General features: G+C 43.8%; 3 protein-coding genes across 5 annotated transcripts; 1 reads left to right on the plus strand and 2 right to left on the minus strand.

Annotated features, from left to right (window-relative positions):
* Positions 1 to 4,014: 4,014 nt before the first annotated feature.
* Positions 4,015 to 11,858, minus strand: LOC134077563 (zinc-binding protein A33-like). Of its 2 annotated transcripts, none has more exons than XM_062533246.1 (7): positions 11,695 to 11,833; positions 10,125 to 10,529; positions 9,625 to 9,720; positions 9,143 to 9,373; positions 9,013 to 9,035; positions 8,734 to 8,852; positions 4,015 to 7,437 (listed from the first exon to the last, which is right to left on the minus strand). In XM_062533246.1, exons 1-7 carry the CDS (start codon positions 11,707 to 11,709, stop codon positions 6,905 to 6,907), a joined length of 1,422 nt encoding a protein of 473 aa, XP_062389230.1. In that variant the 5' UTR covers positions 11,710 to 11,833; the 3' UTR covers positions 4,015 to 6,904. The 2 variants fall into 2 exon arrangements, with proteins under 2 accessions (XP_062389230.1, XP_062389231.1); XM_062533247.1 differs by having other exon boundaries at positions 4,016 to 7,437; positions 11,720 to 11,858.
* LOC134076003 (G-protein coupled receptor 183-like) lies at positions 5,073 to 6,101 on the plus strand. Its single transcript, XM_062531023.1, has one exon. It carries the CDS (start codon positions 5,073 to 5,075, stop codon positions 6,099 to 6,101), a length of 1,029 nt encoding a protein of 342 aa, XP_062387007.1.
* A 107-nt stretch (positions 11,859 to 11,965) lies between the features above and the next one.
* On the minus strand, positions 11,966 to 15,387 carry LOC134077564 (zinc-binding protein A33-like). Of its 2 annotated transcripts, XM_062533248.1 has the most exons (6): positions 14,773 to 15,386; positions 14,065 to 14,160; positions 13,743 to 13,973; positions 13,276 to 13,298; positions 13,037 to 13,155; positions 11,967 to 12,665 (listed from the first exon to the last, which is right to left on the minus strand). In XM_062533248.1, exons 1-6 carry the CDS (start codon positions 15,175 to 15,177, stop codon positions 12,130 to 12,132), a joined length of 1,410 nt encoding a protein of 469 aa, XP_062389232.1. In that variant the 5' UTR covers positions 15,178 to 15,386; the 3' UTR covers positions 11,967 to 12,129. The 2 variants fall into 2 exon arrangements, with proteins under 2 accessions (XP_062389233.1, XP_062389232.1); XM_062533249.1 differs by lacking the exon at positions 14,065 to 14,160 and having other exon boundaries at positions 11,966 to 12,665; positions 14,773 to 15,387.
* Positions 15,388 to 17,668: the final 2,281 nt, after the last annotated feature.

The raw sequence follows: 17,668 nt of genomic DNA on the forward strand, positions 1-17,668 counted from the left end.
CTGTTTCGATAAGAGTGGCTCAATCAAGCTCACACAAGGTCTGGAGATGGCAAAAGTACACACATTTCTAGAGGTAGAGATAATTCCTATTTCAAGATCTAAGTGAGATAAATAATTTTTTTTTAGTTTTTTTGCACTCCGTCTACATTAAAAGGCACTGTTCCTTCATAGTTTGTCCTATTATCACATACTTGGACTCTTTGGAAAGCTGAAACCCTGTAGAATATGATCCAGTACTCAGAATAGCACTAAAATGTAAAACCAAAATAATACAGAGGCTACAATATTGTTTTTTCTACCAGCCGGTTTCAAAATCTCTCAATACATTTCAGTCAAGTCCTCTGAATATCTTATTATCCCCTGGAAACCCAACTGACACTAGCATCAGGTCTTGGGAAGCTGTGTGTAAAATAACATCAAGAAAACATAAACTATACATTTTCTGCAATGTTTTATGTAATGGAATGTCCAGGCGTTTTTGCAAGAAAAAGATCAACAGCATAAACAATAACTAAAAAACTGAAGACAAAATAAATAACTTTTATATGATCCCCTCCCTCCCCCTCCACACCAACAAACCTCCCCCCCCACACACACACACACACACACACACACACACACACACACATACACTTGCATTTATACCTATTCTGAAAACACAAAAAAAAACCTTTTCATTTGCACTAACATATAAATAACTATTTGCATGATCCCCTACCTCCCTCCACAACAACACCCAACCCACCCACACCCCAATATCTAACCACACGCACACACACACACACACACACACACGCACACACACACACGCACACACACGCACACACACACACACACTCTCAACAAAGCAGCTGTGGAGAAGCAGGTGACCGAGCTACCTATTGGGTGACACGCCCACCTTCTTGAACGTGATGTTGATATTTCACGTCTTGTTGACATACCGTCATGCCTTACATCGTGATACCAATTGGGTGAATCCCGTCCCGTGAATCTAGCGACAATAGTTGAATAATGTCCCTAAAATAGCGTTTTCTACAGAGAAAAACTTTAGCGTTTTTAGTTTAGCTTTAGCTTTAGCTTTGTTCAAGGTGGTCTGTAGGCCTACCCTACACCTGCACAACGTACCTATTTTGAATAAAATAATGTTGATATTATATTTCTTTGGAGTACACATAACTACATAAATGGTGTCTGTAATAAACAATAATCTATGTACTTTTGAAATAACGTGCATACTTACAATCCAGTTCCCCATTAGAAAGTCCACCAAAGACGCATCTCGTTATGACATTTTTGCACTTGATTTTTTGACCTTGTAATAAGTGACAAACTTGTTCTGTGGGCAAATCTTGCATGTGAAAGTTTCTTGTTTTGTAGAAATACTACTTAAAATAGGCTAAATTAGCTAGATTTACCGATATAACGCAGAATATTTTGCAAGGAATAATCTTTGTGGAAGAGGAGGCACAGCTCTACTGAGGTAAGGTTTGGGTGATCTTCAGTCTTTTTTCCATGTGAAATCCACACTGACAAAGCTAACAGGCAAGACGCCTGTTATCAAAAAGTCAAACCCATTCTTATTGCGAATCCATGCAGACACTTGGCAGTTGTGAAGTTGTAGACTTATATACAGGCCACCCATTAAGGATCATGGCCGGGAAATCATTTGTCCAATCTGGCCCCTTATCAACATACTCCAGCATGACAGAAGAGCATAGACTTCTAGGTGTGCTCCCTCTTTCACCGCTTCTGGACCCTCACTGGACTTATATATTGACCATGATCGTGAAATAGCCTTCTGGTGGAGCATGAGATTCTTTCTGTCATTGTCTACACCTGCCAAAGTGGATGAAAGACAAGCAGTTGTTCCGACATGGGGAAGCCTGCATCTTCAGCACTCTCTTGCATCTAGGGCTGTCTATGCTTTGCCATTCAATTGTCTTTGTACTCTTTTTCCCCTGCTGAGTTATTTGTATATTTATTGAAACGAGAGGTCTATTTTGATGACATAACACTGTGGTCTTTCTCCATGTAATGTTGTGGCTCACAAGCTGGTTTTTCACCTTCAGTCAAGTTCAACCGTCTTTGACAGAGGGCCCCTGTTTTGTATTATTCCTTTCTCTTTTGAATCGCCCAAGCCCCACGATAACCGAACTCCAGCCCTGTTGACACACTTATGGATGTGCTCCCATGCCAGTCACCATAATATAGTCCTCCTCCGGCAATACACCCTGGGAGCTGTTTCATGTCTGTGGAGAGCAAAACTCCCCCCCCCCCCCAAAAAAAAAAAAAATCAAGTCTAGTACAGCCTCCTCCCCACAATGCAGACTTTTAATTCCTCAAGGCATCAGAAGCCTTTATAAACAGGTCCCTCAAGAACGGTCCCCTCTTAACTCAATCCAGGTAAGACTTGATGGAAGAAACCACTTACATAATATCAACAAGGACCTTCGACTAAGTGAGTATCTCATTAAGAAGTGAAATTGGTAGATTATAATCAGAGTTTTTTTCTTTTCTTTTCTTTTCTTTCTTTTTTTAAAGGTAATTCCGTCTTCAAACTTCAAAGTTATGGAGAGTTCATTGTGAGGATGCTCTTTCAGTCAGATCTTCATATTCTTTTTATTGAAATGTCATATTGAATAAGGGGAGCTTTACCAAAGGTCTGTCTATGAGTAGTTTTTGGCTTTACCCACTGTGTATTATCCAAATTATGTGATGCCTCGGCTTTCAGCAGTACCAATTTCGAAACCTTTATCATAGGTAAGATAAGCAGTAAGAACTAATTACATAATGTACTTTCATATTGCCCATGGATTATTGTCTAGGTTATCCATCAGCAATAATACATTACATCTGAAAGGTCTTGCAAGATCACTGTTGAAAAAGAAAATATGAGATGGTCGCTGCTTGAAAGTGAATTAGCTTATAAACTTGAGATACAACTTAAGATACAATTGTGTGTGTATGTATAACATAAATAAGATTGAAATTAGTCAAGATGTTAAACATTATGCACTGTGAATTCCAGATGAGTATTAGGGTTCTTTTGTTGGAAGCTAATAAATCATTCGTCCAGACAAGCTGAATTAGTATTTCAGTGGATTTTGGTTGATTGCATTTTACAGTGCATAAGTTACTTTCACTCCTACGGGCTGAAATATTCAATTACCAGTGAATTGTCCCATGCAGGACTGACATTTTCGACTTTGTGACTTTTAATTGGAGATTAGCTTTATTGGTAATGCACATCTGTGTTACAGTTGGTTTGCCAAGATAAGTTTGCAAATAACCCATTTCCTATTAATAAAAATTTAAAAGACTAGTTTATTATCAAGATTTGGACAATTGATTGTTTTGAGAATAGATTGCGGTATCATTGTCACCTCTGATCCTTTCACGTAGTCTCAATTAAAGTGTCAGTTAATGTTTGTTTCACTCTGACACACACACACACACACACACAGACACACACACACACACACACATATAAAGAGACACACACACACACACACACACACACACACACACACACACACACACACACACACATACACACACACACACACACACTGACACACACACACACACACACACACACAATTGATTAGTAGCGGGACCTCAAGAGAGGCAGATCTCGAGCAAACAGCGCTGCTGGCCCCGCTGGGATGGGTGGAAGGGGAGCGCCGCGGGCCAGGTGTGTGTGTTGGAGCAGTGGAGCGGCAGCGATCCGAGCCCCCGTGTGCCCTCGAGACACTGAGGGGCAGGGCACGGAGAGCGTGCCCGCCTAGTGGCGGAGTCGGAGGCAGAGCATATAAGGAGGATGCCCGCCTACATAGAGCACCACAGTGACAGAGACAGTCCTCTGGCTCTCAGAGAGCTCAGCAGTACTGTAGAACACGAACACATGTCACAACACAGCTTATGCCGCTCAGTAATGTGGGCTGTATGTGGGCCTGATTGGGACAGAATTGAAATGGCTTTAACCACAAATATTATTATGCAGAGAGATCTGGCCTCTCTGTGAGTAATAAATGCAGGTTTATTAGCACAAATTATTTAACATCTCCTGTGTATTGTTGAATGAGAGTGTTCACAGCATATAAGATGCACGAGAAAACAAATGTTAAAATATAAATCATTATTACAAATTAAGACAAAGTAGTCATATTTTCCGTTCTTAAGTTTAAAACAGAGCACCATTGAGCCAGTAGCATAGCCCATATATGGTACAACATATGTGTTCTGGCCTTGAGGGCTAAAGATGGCTTGTTACAGAGCAGGAGTATATCACTGCTATTGAGATTGTGTGTGAACCATACAGGGGAAAAAAGTCGAATGTGATATGACAGCAGTCTATTTGTACTGTTGGGGAGGAGTCTTTAACAAGTGACCCATACTGTAGGACGTCCTCCCTCTTGTAGATGCACAGGGCATCCATACACAAAGGAATTTGATCTCAGGAGGGTCCTAACTTAGATCTGAACAACAGAAAATAGCTGCAGGCATGTTTTTCCTAGCAATGACAGAGAGAGACCAAATAACACAAAGGGATTACAGTAAAACAAAACAAAAAAATGATGGGAAAGTGAATACATCATGTATGACTTACTTATCACCAAACAATGTGTCACTCTTTGCCAAATATAACAAATTACAACTTTCAGAGTACAACAATATGAGCCAGGATGGCCGTTGATACACTCGTAAAATGAATGTGTTGAAAACAACACACCTCTGTGTCCAGATAGGGACAACACAGTTTGCGTTGTTTCAACATGTTGATTTTGTTATTTGTTACCCAATATGTGTTGAAAATAACACAACTTGTGTTGTTTTTAACACATCTCTGTGTCCAGATAGGGACAAAAGTGTGTGTTGTTTCCAACACATTCTTTTGATATCTGTTACACAAAATGTGTTGAAAATAGCACAACTTGTGTTGTTTTTAACACATCTCTGTGTCCAGATAGGGACAACAACACATTCATTTTGAGAGTGTATCAGTGTCATGTCTTTTATCCTAGTCATTTGATCTCCATCCAAATTTCAGGACTAACCACCACTTGAGGATCATGTCAGCTTCTCCAGACTTTCAGCTACGACCGAACCAGACCTCCAGCCCCACTCTACTCCCACTGCTCAACATCACAGATGGCATGATGGTCAACGCCACCGCCAAACCATTCAGCGTGTTTGACGGATGCGAGGGCATGGAGGAGGGCATTTTATTCGACTTGGCCATCCAGCTGATCAATGTCATCCTGGGGATCCCGGCCAACGTCATGGTGATCGTCATCCTGATCCAGAACCGCCGTGAGCCGTCCACCTCCGATCTCTACCTTGGCTCCCTGGCCTTCATGGACGCCTACTTCGGGGTCATGACGCCCATCATCTTCGCCAACCTCTACGAGTGGCAGAGCAAGGAGGTCTGGATGGCGATCAAGTTCTCCTACGGCGTGAAGGACACCAGTGGACCCCTCTTCCTCTCCTGCATCTGTCTGGACCGCTTTGTAGCCGTCGTCTTCCCAATCGCCTTCGGCCGCCTCAAGCACCCCAAGTACAGAATCATGCTCACCATCCTGGTGTTTATGCTCACGTTTGCGTACGCTGCCGCTAAGGCCTTCGGAGGAGGCCTGCCCAACTTCGAGAAGGTGTTCACCGGCGAGGTGCTGGCCACCTTCACCTGGATGATGGTGTGCAACGCCTCCATCTTGCTGGTGCTGAAGCGCTCCAAGGGCGCCGGCAAGGACGAGATGCACCCCATGAAGAAGAAGGCCTTCAAAATGGTGCTATCCATCCTAGTCATCATCGTGGTCAACTACCTGCCACTGGTGGCGCTCTTCCCGTTTGAAGACCGCTACACGCCGGACACCTTCCGCTGCTACGTGCAGCCGGTGGGTTTCGCCTTCCTGAACATCAGCAGCAGCATCCAGCCCATGATCTTCCTCTCGCGCCTGGACAAAGTGCCCTTCCTGCCTGAGGCCTGGACCAAGGGGTGCTGCGCCCACAAACAGTCCACCAACAACGAGAAGCCCGCGATCACCGCGAGCACAGAAACCATAGCAACCATAGCGTCCACCGCGCCTCTTTCCCCGCCCTAAACCCATACTGCACATGAAATAGAGGAACTCATAGGACACACTAAAGGGCCGTTCACACCAAGAACGATAACGATAACGATAACTATAAATAAATATTGTTCTCATTAATATGAATGACAACGTTCACACATAAACTATAACGATAACGACATGAAGAACGATATCGTTGCTGATCACTTTCAGAGCGATTTTGAGAACGATAAAAAGCTAACAGCCAATCAGAACCCATAATATTCTAGCCATCACATTCATTAACATGAGGAGAGACTTTTCTTATCGTTGGCCAGTGTGGACGCTTTTATCGTTATGGTTATAGTCATCGTTATCATTATCGTTCTTGGTGTGAATGGCCCTTAAGGCAGACAGACACACACATCTGAAGATTATTTTCATTTTATTATTTTAATAACTTAACTTTCTTTTCAGGTAGCTGTTCATTTATATAAGAACAATGTTGCTGAACTATCAGCAACTCTAACTATTTTAGGATTTAGGCCTAATATATTTTACATATCAGTACCCAAATCCAGGAGTTACTTAAGGGTAAGAATATAATTTTAGTAGTAGACAAAGACAAAGACAAAACGGCATTGTTGTATAACAATCTTTCTACAGTGTCATGTGTAAAATATTACCCCTTGACTGCCAGTACAGCGTTGGTTTAGCTGGGAGTTTACTGACACCATGAGGGCTATCCTATAACTGCACAGACCATTTTCTGCTCTGAATTTAATATGCCTATTCAGTGACTCATTAAAAACCTACAGACCAATTAAAAAACAAGAGTGCTTGTTTTGATCATTCTACTCCAGTGAAATAGAAATCTTCTGAGGTAAAACTCTCAGGGGTGGGTCGGTGCCTGTAGAAAGCAGGGGAAACACTCTCTCGGTGAATCTGTATCTGAACTTGTGCAGCGTGATCTTTGCGAAGGGGTCGATGAACACCAGCTCCCCTCGGTCATAGTCCAGCTCGACCCTCACCTTGCGCGGCTTCTTCCTCACCAGCAGAGGGGTCACCGGAGTGGTGACCGCGATGTAGCTGCCGTCGCGGTGCCAGACGCTCCACAGGCCGCTGACGGGGCCCAAGGGCGAGATCGTCCCTTTCCTCTTCACCGACTCTCTCACCACGCCCAGCAGCCAGCTCGGGTTCTGGCCCACCTCCACGTCCCAGGTGTGCTTCCCCGAGGTGTAGCCTTCGGAGCCCAGCACCTGGAGGTAGGTGTCGAACCTCTCCGCGTTGTCGGGCAGAGGCTGTGCCACACCGGCCGAGAGGGTGTCCAGCTTGTCGGACACCTTCAGCATGGGGTGGGCCGTGTTTGGATCCAGGACTACGGGTGCTGACAAAATAATGCCGAAAACATTTTTGTTATTCACTGGAAAGAGGGTGAATTCATTAGCTTGGTGTAATTGCATTTGGGAAAAGAATGACCAAACTGATTGATCGTGTTAAAGGTAGGGTATGGAATGAGCTTTTTTGGCCATTTTTGCAAAATCACTTGAAATCCTATTCCTAACCCACTTATAGCCACTAAGTTGGAAGCACTGAAATGGAAATTAAACATGTCAATCATCTGCGGAACGGGCAGGGCTCGAAAAACTCCAGCCAATAGAATTCCTCACCCCATACCATCATTTCACAGCTCGATCGTCAATCTAACGTCTTACTCCTCTTCCTACTCCCCCTCCCCACCGCGCGCGACCCTTTCGAAAGCTGGTGACCGCGAGTCAGTGCTGAAACGAAACCAACTGCCTGCTGCTGCACGTCCATGTTCCCCTCTTGTTGTATGTGTCACTTCATTTCTATACAAACTAACTAAGGCAGCGGATACCTACGGAAACTCAATCACCCACGCAATAAATAAGCTATGTAGCAAAAATTACATTTTACCATGACACGAAGAGTGCTGTAAACATGAAATCGAAACTTAACAGCTTGGAGCTACGGTGGAATAGGCGAACCAACGGGGCAGCACTAAACTCGGATATTTCAGGAGATAATCGCCCTGGTAAGAACAAACCAGATTCTGTTCAAATATACACACCTATGGCTACTGAACCATATGTACTACAACCCTTTGGAGGTGAATAAAGAATGTAATTGGGGAAGTTGATGTGAGTGATTGTATGGAGACTAGAGCTCATAGTGCTGTAGACGCCAGGATGGCATTTCATTTAGCCTGGCTCGCTCTCGCGCTGCGCTTTTGAATTGTCGCTCGTGCATGGAGGGCGGGACTTGAGGTTGTATATGTTCAAACTCTGCCGTCCGTTTTGCTAATTCCGTACCCAACCTTTAATTGAAAAGTAGAAATCTGCACATCGGAATACAGTTCCTTTTTTATTTTTCAGACTTTCCTGGGGACATAAGGGCCTGAAACGTAACTGAAAAATAATAATTTTAAAAAAGGAATTGTATTGGGAGCTCTCCAGTGTGCAGAGTTTTTCTTTTCAGTTACTTTTTTCTTTTAACTGTTTTTTGATCTCGCACCCAAAAATGTCCGGATGTGCACGATTAAACTTTGTTTTTGATCATGTTAATTGACTTCCATTAAATGTTTCTATTTTCAGTCGTCAGTTCACCCTGAAATTAAATCACATTCTACAAACCCATATCAGTAAGGCACAAAAGATCTTACTAAAGTGAACAATATCCCGCATCTTCTTCCAAACATTGTATTTAAGGTTGCCCAGATATTTTGGCACATCGATCAGTACCCCTGTTAAATCCTCTGGATCTTCAACTGTACACTCCGCTCTGCAAAGACATACATGTGTACAGTATAGTGTATGTATGTGCATAATGATGATATGCTAGACAATAGGCTACATAATATTGCCATTCTCATGTATTGCTGATTCATTTATAAATAGTCCTACATTACAGTTGATGAATGAGGGGAAAGTTGTTCCAATACCTTTTTTCCATGTCTTTGAAGTTCTGACAAACAATACAAATGGAATATACTGTCATGCAGTGTAAAATGCAAAGAAATAATCGTGTTTCATGACTTATGTGGGTCGTATTGACTGCTTGCAGAGACTGACCTGCAGAAATAGCAGGTCATTGATGGGCATCTCCTGCTCGATGAGGTTGATGGATTGTGAGATGGATGTGATGACTTTTGCGATTTCCTCTATTTTATTCTCAATCATCTCATTCTTCTTGTCCTTCTCCTCCCTCAGTTCATCAATCCAAAGGGTCTCTTCCATTTGCAGAAACACATGCAGTTTGTTGAACTCCTCTTTGATTAAGCCCTCTGTGGACTTAGCCTGACTCTGAAGTAGAAACAGTCAGAAAATCGTGGACTATGATTCAGAAGCACTTGGAAAGTTTTACATAATGACTATATAATTCTTACATATTACTTAATACATGTTGAGAGGCCCTGACTATAGTTCTTCAAATCAAATACTATAATGATTGTATTATTATATGTCAATTATGCAGTTAATTCCATCAAAATGCATACAAATAAGGCTTTGTGTTTCATGGTGGTGTGTACAAAATGATGTGGAAATGTTCATACAGTGCAAAGCTGTCCAGTTTGTTCCCAAGTTTCTTTGTTCTTTTTCATGGTTGCCAGTCTCTCATGCAGCGGCTTCACAGCAGTCTTCAAAATATCCTGAAACCCAGACCAGACGAAGAGATTGCTTCATGTGATACACAATATGCTCTATAGTGGAGCCTAGTGGTCAAGAATAAGAAATTACTTTGAATGCATTACAAGGAATAGTAAATCTCTATCACAAGATCAGCTTTTGAGAGCGTTGGATGCAAAATGTTGAATGTATGTCATGTCACTTTGGAGCAGTGGTTACCTAACTTCAACAGAATATGTTACACTAGAAATGATGGGCACATCAGAACATGAGTTGGATTATAGGCAGGAATACTTGCAATATCAAATGAATCATTAATTCATTGGAATGCCATGTAAATAACATAGGCCTACAGTGCATGTTCGTTCTAGTTTCAATACACTTCAAAACTTCAAAAGCCATGCCAGACATGACGTATATGGTCTACCTTGTACGTCTCAACAGCCTCCTGTGTGGAGCAGAACTTGTGATCCCTGTGTTCCGCGGTCAGACAGTCCACACACACCGGACGCTTATCGTCCAGACAGAAGAGCTTGAGCTGCTCGCCGTGACGACTGCACAACTTTGACTGCACCGCCGTCCTCCTCTCGCTGTCCTCCCTGAAGGCCACGCACAGGTTCCGCAAGGCCAGGTTGACCGGGGGACTGTCCGTCAGGGACACGTTCCGGCACACGGGACACAGCCGGTCTTTGTTGTCCACCCAGTATTCCTTCAGACACTCCTTGCAGAAGCTGTGGCTACACGTCAGGACCACGGGGTCCGTGAAGATGTCACAGCACACCGGACAGGACAGGTCCTCCTCTGGAAGTGGCTGAGTCGCCATGACTACAGACTGACAGATGAGAAGAACACACAAAATCAACAATAAAACACTCAGTCAAGAAACAAACAATTTCAGAAAAAAAACAGCCAGCAAAATAAAAACAGCAACAACAACATCTGATTTATATACATGGTAATACTATGAAATAGAACAAAGAGGAGGGGTGGGGTTGTTACAGTGAAAGGTGAGAAGAACACAGTCACAAGCACAAAATCACTGTATCTCTCAGCACATGATGGAGAGATTGTGGGGCAGTCACTGTAGTATCACTGCTATCAACTTAACAACTTATTCTAGATGTGCCCTTATTTGCATGCCATGTGCACAGTAAATAAGGCCATAAGAATGAAGCCACAGACAATAGGCTACTATCTTCCAGTCTGTCTATTGGCTCATCAAGATATTTTATTATGTGTCCCTGATGAGAAATTAAGAAGGAATTGGTGTCTCGAGTTTGAGATGCCTAAGCTTGTGAACGCATGCCATGAATGAGACACTTTAACAAGTAAATATGGTAGACCTTGATAATAGACCATGATGCTTTTTTAAATCAATCATGAAAAACTTGACAAAGGCTTCCAAGCCGAAACGTTGTTTAATAAACTTTTGGGCATCAGAACAAGAGTGTGCGGTTTCCTCCATCCGCTTTTTAAAATCAAAACATAGCCAACCCCTTTTTCAGACCTGTTTCAACTAATTTGACTTTTGTTTGACTAACGTTTAATTATCTTGATACATTGAGCAGCATGGCTGTCAATATCTCCATAACCAAGTGAATGTCCTGAAAACTGGCTACACTTGGCCCCTTGGTCTGCATATACATTCAACACTTCAGCACATACACCTGGTTTGTCATGAACATAATGTCCCCATCATGAATGACTCTTAAATAGTATAGCATTAAATAGTATTAAAATAAGCTAACACAGTGTACAAGGCCTTAGATGGACTGTGGCTGAGATACAAATGTTTGCGCACAAGGCGAAACACCTTTTCATACACAAACTATTACACAAGGCACAGACGCCTACTGTACCTCGAGCTAGCCCATTAAAAAACACATGTCAGACAAAAACCCAGAGGCCATCTCTGACCATTCCATGTGTTGTCAGTGCAGAATTATGAGATTCTACCTCTCACTAATACAAACCAGAGGTTATCGACACATTCTTACCTTTGAAACATACATGTAAACTTACCTGATGTGATCAATTGGGGCAGTGTTTTTGTGTAAAGTAAAGCTTGATTCTGCCGACGGCGCTCAATCACACTGAAGTGTTTCCTCATAACTGCCGCCCTTCCTCTGCGGCCTATCTGTGAGCTGATCTTTGCCCCGTCAAACAAACTCAGGTGGCTGATCAGGTTTTTCTACATACTTTCTTTTTTGCTACTTTTGTCTAAGGAGAACATTATTTTACAATATAGGCAATTGATTTTATTTACAAAAGAATTTATTCTGAAAATGAACCTGAAACTGATGCAGTGAGTTTATTCCCTTGTGAACTGGCTTGTTTGAATAGGAATGCATAGAACACTGTCAAACACAATCATATTATACATTAATATGACAATAAAGCTGTCAGAGGTAGGGCTGCCTGGTGTCCACAATCTAAACTCCTCTGGTAACATTTGGAGGTTCTGGTAAAATCCTCAGGGGTCGTTTACTTTGCGTGTAGAAATATGGCAAGACAGTCTCCTCAAAAGTCTGTGTGAATGTGTAGAGGGTGGCGCCCTCCTCTGAGTCTATGAAAGACACCTCGCCTCCCTCCCAGTTGAGCTCCACTTTGATCTGCCTGGGCTTCCCGCTCAGCGTCAGAACGGTCGGCGGTGACGTCATTGCCCGGTACACGCCTTCTCGCAGGCACAGCGTCCAAAAGCCGTTCTCCGGCCGGGCGGAAATCTCGGCGCTGCGCTGCACCGACCGGTAGGCCAGGCCCAGGATCCAGTCCTGGTTGCCGGCGGTGTCCACCACCCAGGAGTGGGTCCCGGCGCCGAAGCCCGTGGAGCACAAGGCCTCCGCGCTCATGTGGAAGCGCTCCGGGTTGCTAGGGAGACGCGGCGCGGGGCTCCTGTGCTGCAGGGCAGTGAGGTCATCGGAGAGACTGAGGCAGGGGTGGGCTGTGTTAGGGTCCAAGATCACTGGAACTATAGGACACAACGGATGGTGCAAAGGTTAGCCTTCAAGGAGTTTACTTGTAGCACTAAAAAAACCCTGTTCTTTCAGGGAGGTACAACTGGCTACAGCGCCCATAACACATTAAGGTCCAAGTGCCCATGGGGGATTTTCCAATCCCACCCGATATCTCCCGCCTACTCACTTCCTGTCAAACCCTTCACTGTCCTATCACGATAAAGGCAACAATTCCCAAAAAATATACTTCCTGTTCTTCCAGATAGAGCCAACAACAAAGAACGTTTTATCTAGGAGTGTTAGTTGGGTCACAATTACTGAACAAAAACATCACATGTTCACTTCCTGTAGCAGTTGGCGAGTAAATGTTTTGGTCTTCACTCACAGTGTGGAGCAACACTTCTCATCCTCTCCCAGACTCTGAACCTCAGGTTCCCCAGGTGTTTGGCTTCATCCATCAACAACCCTGAAGCCAACTCCGTCTCTGGCTCGGAGCACTGAACTCTGTGGAACTCACATGGCTTTAATATTCACAGGCACTGGCATATAGTGTAATGGGTAAATGAATAAAACCTGAGCGAAAAGCTTAACTGAACTGAGTGAACCATGTGAAATGCACCTTACCTCTCCATAGTAGCTTTACATTTCTGTGAACATAGTCAGACAATGAACAATGGTAAATGATTCCATCAGAATGAGGAAAAAAACACAGACATGATTGGTTTTAAAGAGAGCATGTGTGCATAGAGTCGGGGATAATTATGGGTTGGCTTGGCCACCACACAACCAGCCAATTAGCAAGACAATAACACATTAAGGGAGTGTCTAAATCAAAGCTCCTTTACACACCCAGTTATAGGCTGTTGTTGTGAGTCTCAGTGCAAATGAAATGGAATGCCAATTAATGGTAAGGATTTGTGTGCTTCCCTTTGCATATTATCTGTATGTTTTCTAAGTCATTCGTGTTCTATGGTGATATTACATTGAAGAAATAATCTGTCCCATTTGCCTATGAGTCCTAAGCAAGTGTAAACAGATGACACAAAACCACAGAGATCTGGCAACCGTGTCTGTGGACCGCAGGCACTCACTTGCAACACAGTCAGGTCACTAGCCTTCACCTCCTGCTGGAGGCTCCTGATGGTCTCTGAGAAGGACTCTATCGTCTCGGCGGCGACCACGGCCTTCTCCTTGATGGCGTGGAGCTTGGCCTCCTCTTCTCTCCTCAGACTGGACAGCGCGGCTTTCTCCTCCTCAAACAGGAACTGGTGGAGCTTCAAAAACTGGTCTTTGATCCGCTTGCTTATTGACTGGGCCTGAAGCTGAGAGAGAGAGAGAAACACAGAGGTCTCGGTATAAACGGGTTGTTCACATGGCAAATGCAATTAATGTCAGTGAAGATGGGGTAATTACCTTTGTGTGTTCAAGACATATGTCTGCATTGGATCGGTGTTTATTCAGAGCAGCTAGCTGGTCCTGCAGGGTTTTGAGAGCAGCCTTCAGCTCAGCCTGCGAACCAGATGAAATGTTTTTTTTCTCTTCAAGTTGAGCCAGATTCCAGATATCTCTATTTAAAGACCTTCACTGACAGATCAATCATAACTTGTTCACACAACCACAATGCACATTGTTAGTAGGACAGTTTATAAAAGAAAACCACCCTTCTTTTTAGTCAAGCTCAAACTTTGTATTCTATTTTTAGACACGCATTGGGCTTTTTTTATTACTTCAATTATCAAACACTGATGACATAAAACAAGGAAACAAGATGGACGTTTTTTTTTTTTGCCGTAAAAACAACTTGAAGGAATGCAGCTCACACCTTTTGTGTGGTTTAGTATTCTTTCTCCAGCAGTGCTTTGCCAATATGCCCCATGATAATGTCAAAACAGACTTGATTAACAGCATTCTGCGAGCCTTGGGCTCCATATAAGGGCAGAGACGAAGCAGACTTAACAGAAACAAAGGCAACACGTGCGGTAGAGCACCTCACTATTACAGAGGTCTAGCTACATTTCTATCTCACTCAGTTGTACGTGTGTGTGTGTATGTATGTGTGTGTGCCTGTGTGTGTGTTTGTGTGTGTTTGTGTGTGTGTGTGTGTGTGTCTGTGTGTCTTACCCTGCAGTCGACGGCAGCTTCCTCCAGCGGCAGACACTCGTGGCCCTTGTGTGTTTTGGACGTCTGGCAGACCACACAGATGGGCAGCTGCTCCTCCTGGCAGAACAGCTTGAGCCTCTCCCCGTGCTGCGGGCAGAGCTGGCCGCCCTCGGCGGACTCCCTCCGCGCCCTGTCCTGGGCGAAGGCCTCACACAGGTTCCTGAGGGCCAGGTTGGCGGGGGGGTTGCGTCGGGACGACCGTCTCCGGCACACCGGGCAGCTGCGGGCGCCTGAGGACTCCCAGTAGCGCTGCAAGCACTCCCGGCAGAAGCTGTGGCTGCACGGGAGAAGAACCGGGTCCCTGAAGATGTCACAGCACACAGGGCAGGAGAGGTCCTCCTCCGGTAAGGACACCCCGGATGACATTCCTCTGACCGGTCCTCTGGCTGACCACTTTTAACGCTGACGCTCGCTTCAGGGGTTGTGGAGCAGCTGACTGTGTATAGCCGCCTGTCTCTCTGCTGAATTTACTACCATTGTCTAACAGAGGATGTCTTTTGTTTTTTTTTCTCTCCCAAAATGACCCCTCCTCTAGTCAGTTGCCTGCCAGCGCCTCAGCCTATGAAAGCAGCTACACAGAAGCCAGTATGACAACATTGTCAGCTGGTGTCTGGAAACAGGAAGACAAAGCTGATTGGTGCTAATAGAAGTGTTGGGAACCAGTTTTTTTTTTGTTTACAGTGAGACAGCCTGAGGTGTAATTACGGGCCCTTGCTCCTTAATGCTGTCATACTGAAAACAGTCATTTGCAGGAGAAACATTTCTATATGGGCCTTTCCCACACTTTGCTAAGCTATAGCAGGTATTACCAAACACCTCAATTAAATGAATTAGTGCCTGCGTATGTAGCACATTTTAGAAGTCGTAAACTTTTTAACTGACAAAAAGTTCAGGGGCTGGTGGTGAGGTAACATTTGAATTTTATTTTATTTTTTTAAAGGACATTATTTGATCATTCCTGGCATTTTCAGTGTTTTACAAGAGTACAATCAGTCAGTGTTTTCATGACTGCATCCTCACAACACTGCCCCTGAACTTTTTTCTTTTTTTTAACTGTAAGGGCTGATGGATTTCCCTTCCTGAAGTAGAGCCTCACCCTGATCTAAAATTAAGTTTTCCATAAACAATGCCCATTCAAAGAGCCAGGTTAAACCCAGGCTCTGTGGGGCATTGACTGTCGGAACAAGTATGAGTGGTCTTAGCCTGTGGAAAGAATAGCCACACAGGAAAGAAACAAAGGCCAAAGGCATCTGTTGGTTTGATTCATAAACTCCACGACCAAAAAATAATGACGACATCTGTAATAATTGCTATTATGGCATACAAAAATCGTTATGATGGGTTTAAGGGTTAAATCAACCAAACAGCTGAAATAAAGGCATGGCAAGAAATCATACAACAGATAGCAATCATCAGCTAAAGGCCAACGCCCACTAGTGGCAACATTTATGGATTTGACACTCAAGAGATAGAACAATTTTCCAAACTTTGGAGTTTATGCATGTCAGACACCACCAGTGGACTTTGTGTTTATGCATGTCAGACACCACCAGTGGACTTTGTTCCATTTAAAAGTAATAAAGTTCTACACTTTGGTGTCACTTGAGAAATACCTTGAGAAAAGGTATTGGACTAGGCTGTTCTAGTACTTCCTTGTTTTTCCTTCACATCTGCTTCATTTTTTGGTGTCCTGGCTATTCCATACTTCAATATCTGTCGAGATTTATAATGTTTATAGCCTCATGGTTTAAGCACTCTGAACTACCTTTAGTGTAGGCTATTACAAATGGTGGATCATCTTTATAACTCTGCCTCCAGCCAGGGTGGCAGGTTTGCCTTCCAGACCTCTGGCAGGTGGAACAGGCCATACAGGCTTGTTCCGCTCAGGGATAGTCATTGCCCTCTGCATTTCTCAATTCAGCAGATGTGTGTTACTGTGTGGGTAAATATAGACTTTCATCAATATGGGAGCTCCCTTGGTGTCAGACTTGCCTGTGTAGTTGGTAGGTAGGACTGTGCCCTGTGTAAGTCAGTTGTGTAAGTTGCTAACAATACCAGGGAGCAGAAGGGAGCAGAAGCTGTGTGTTTGGTCCTCTTCAGCCATCCTTTGCTGCTCTGCCGCGAAGCACCATACTGATCCTTAAGATCAACGGCTCTCTCGTCGGGGGGAGGGTCATCATAGCTCTAACAATGGAAATACTCAAGATAGAATTGAATGATGCTTGATAAATTTGTCTTTGCGTACTTCACAGCAATGGAGTATCATCTGCACTAACCACAATCTACCCTCAAATCAAAACAGAAAAACAGGAAAGAATCGCATTATGCAAAATCCAATACATAGAATGCAATGAATGAATGAATGAATGAATATGAACAATTACATTTAAATCAAGCATGCCAACTCTACTCCAGCAAAAACATTTGACAAAAAAGGACTTCAGTAAGCTATACTGGGTCACTTGCACAGTCATGTCTTTATTTTGGCTTTCTGTGACAGATGTTAGCGCCACTGTAGGCTACTGTAGGCTTGATAAGGCTTAGCATTGATATGAACTCGCTGAACCCTTACTACACTGAGGCTAAAAAAAACTACTCTACCATCCATATGATTACATAAAGCCTTGGCACAGCCATTTCATAACGTAAACGCACATCAAACCATAGCCATCCCTCCAGAGTGTGGTCTCCCAAATTACTATTGGAGTGCAAATTAAAGCATCCTATCCGGTGTCTCCACGAGCCCAAGGTCCTCCTTCTCTCCTCCGGTCCTTGGTTACCATGGCGATGACGTCATGTTGCACCACGGATTCGGCCCAGTCGCGGCGAGAGAGGCGGGCGTAATCTCTCCGAGCGA

The sequence above is a fragment of the Sardina pilchardus genome, chromosome 3, assembly GCF_963854185.1.
Source record: "Sardina pilchardus chromosome 3, fSarPil1.1, whole genome shotgun sequence".
Taxonomy (NCBI): Eukaryota; Metazoa; Chordata; class Actinopteri; order Clupeiformes; family Clupeidae; genus Sardina; species Sardina pilchardus.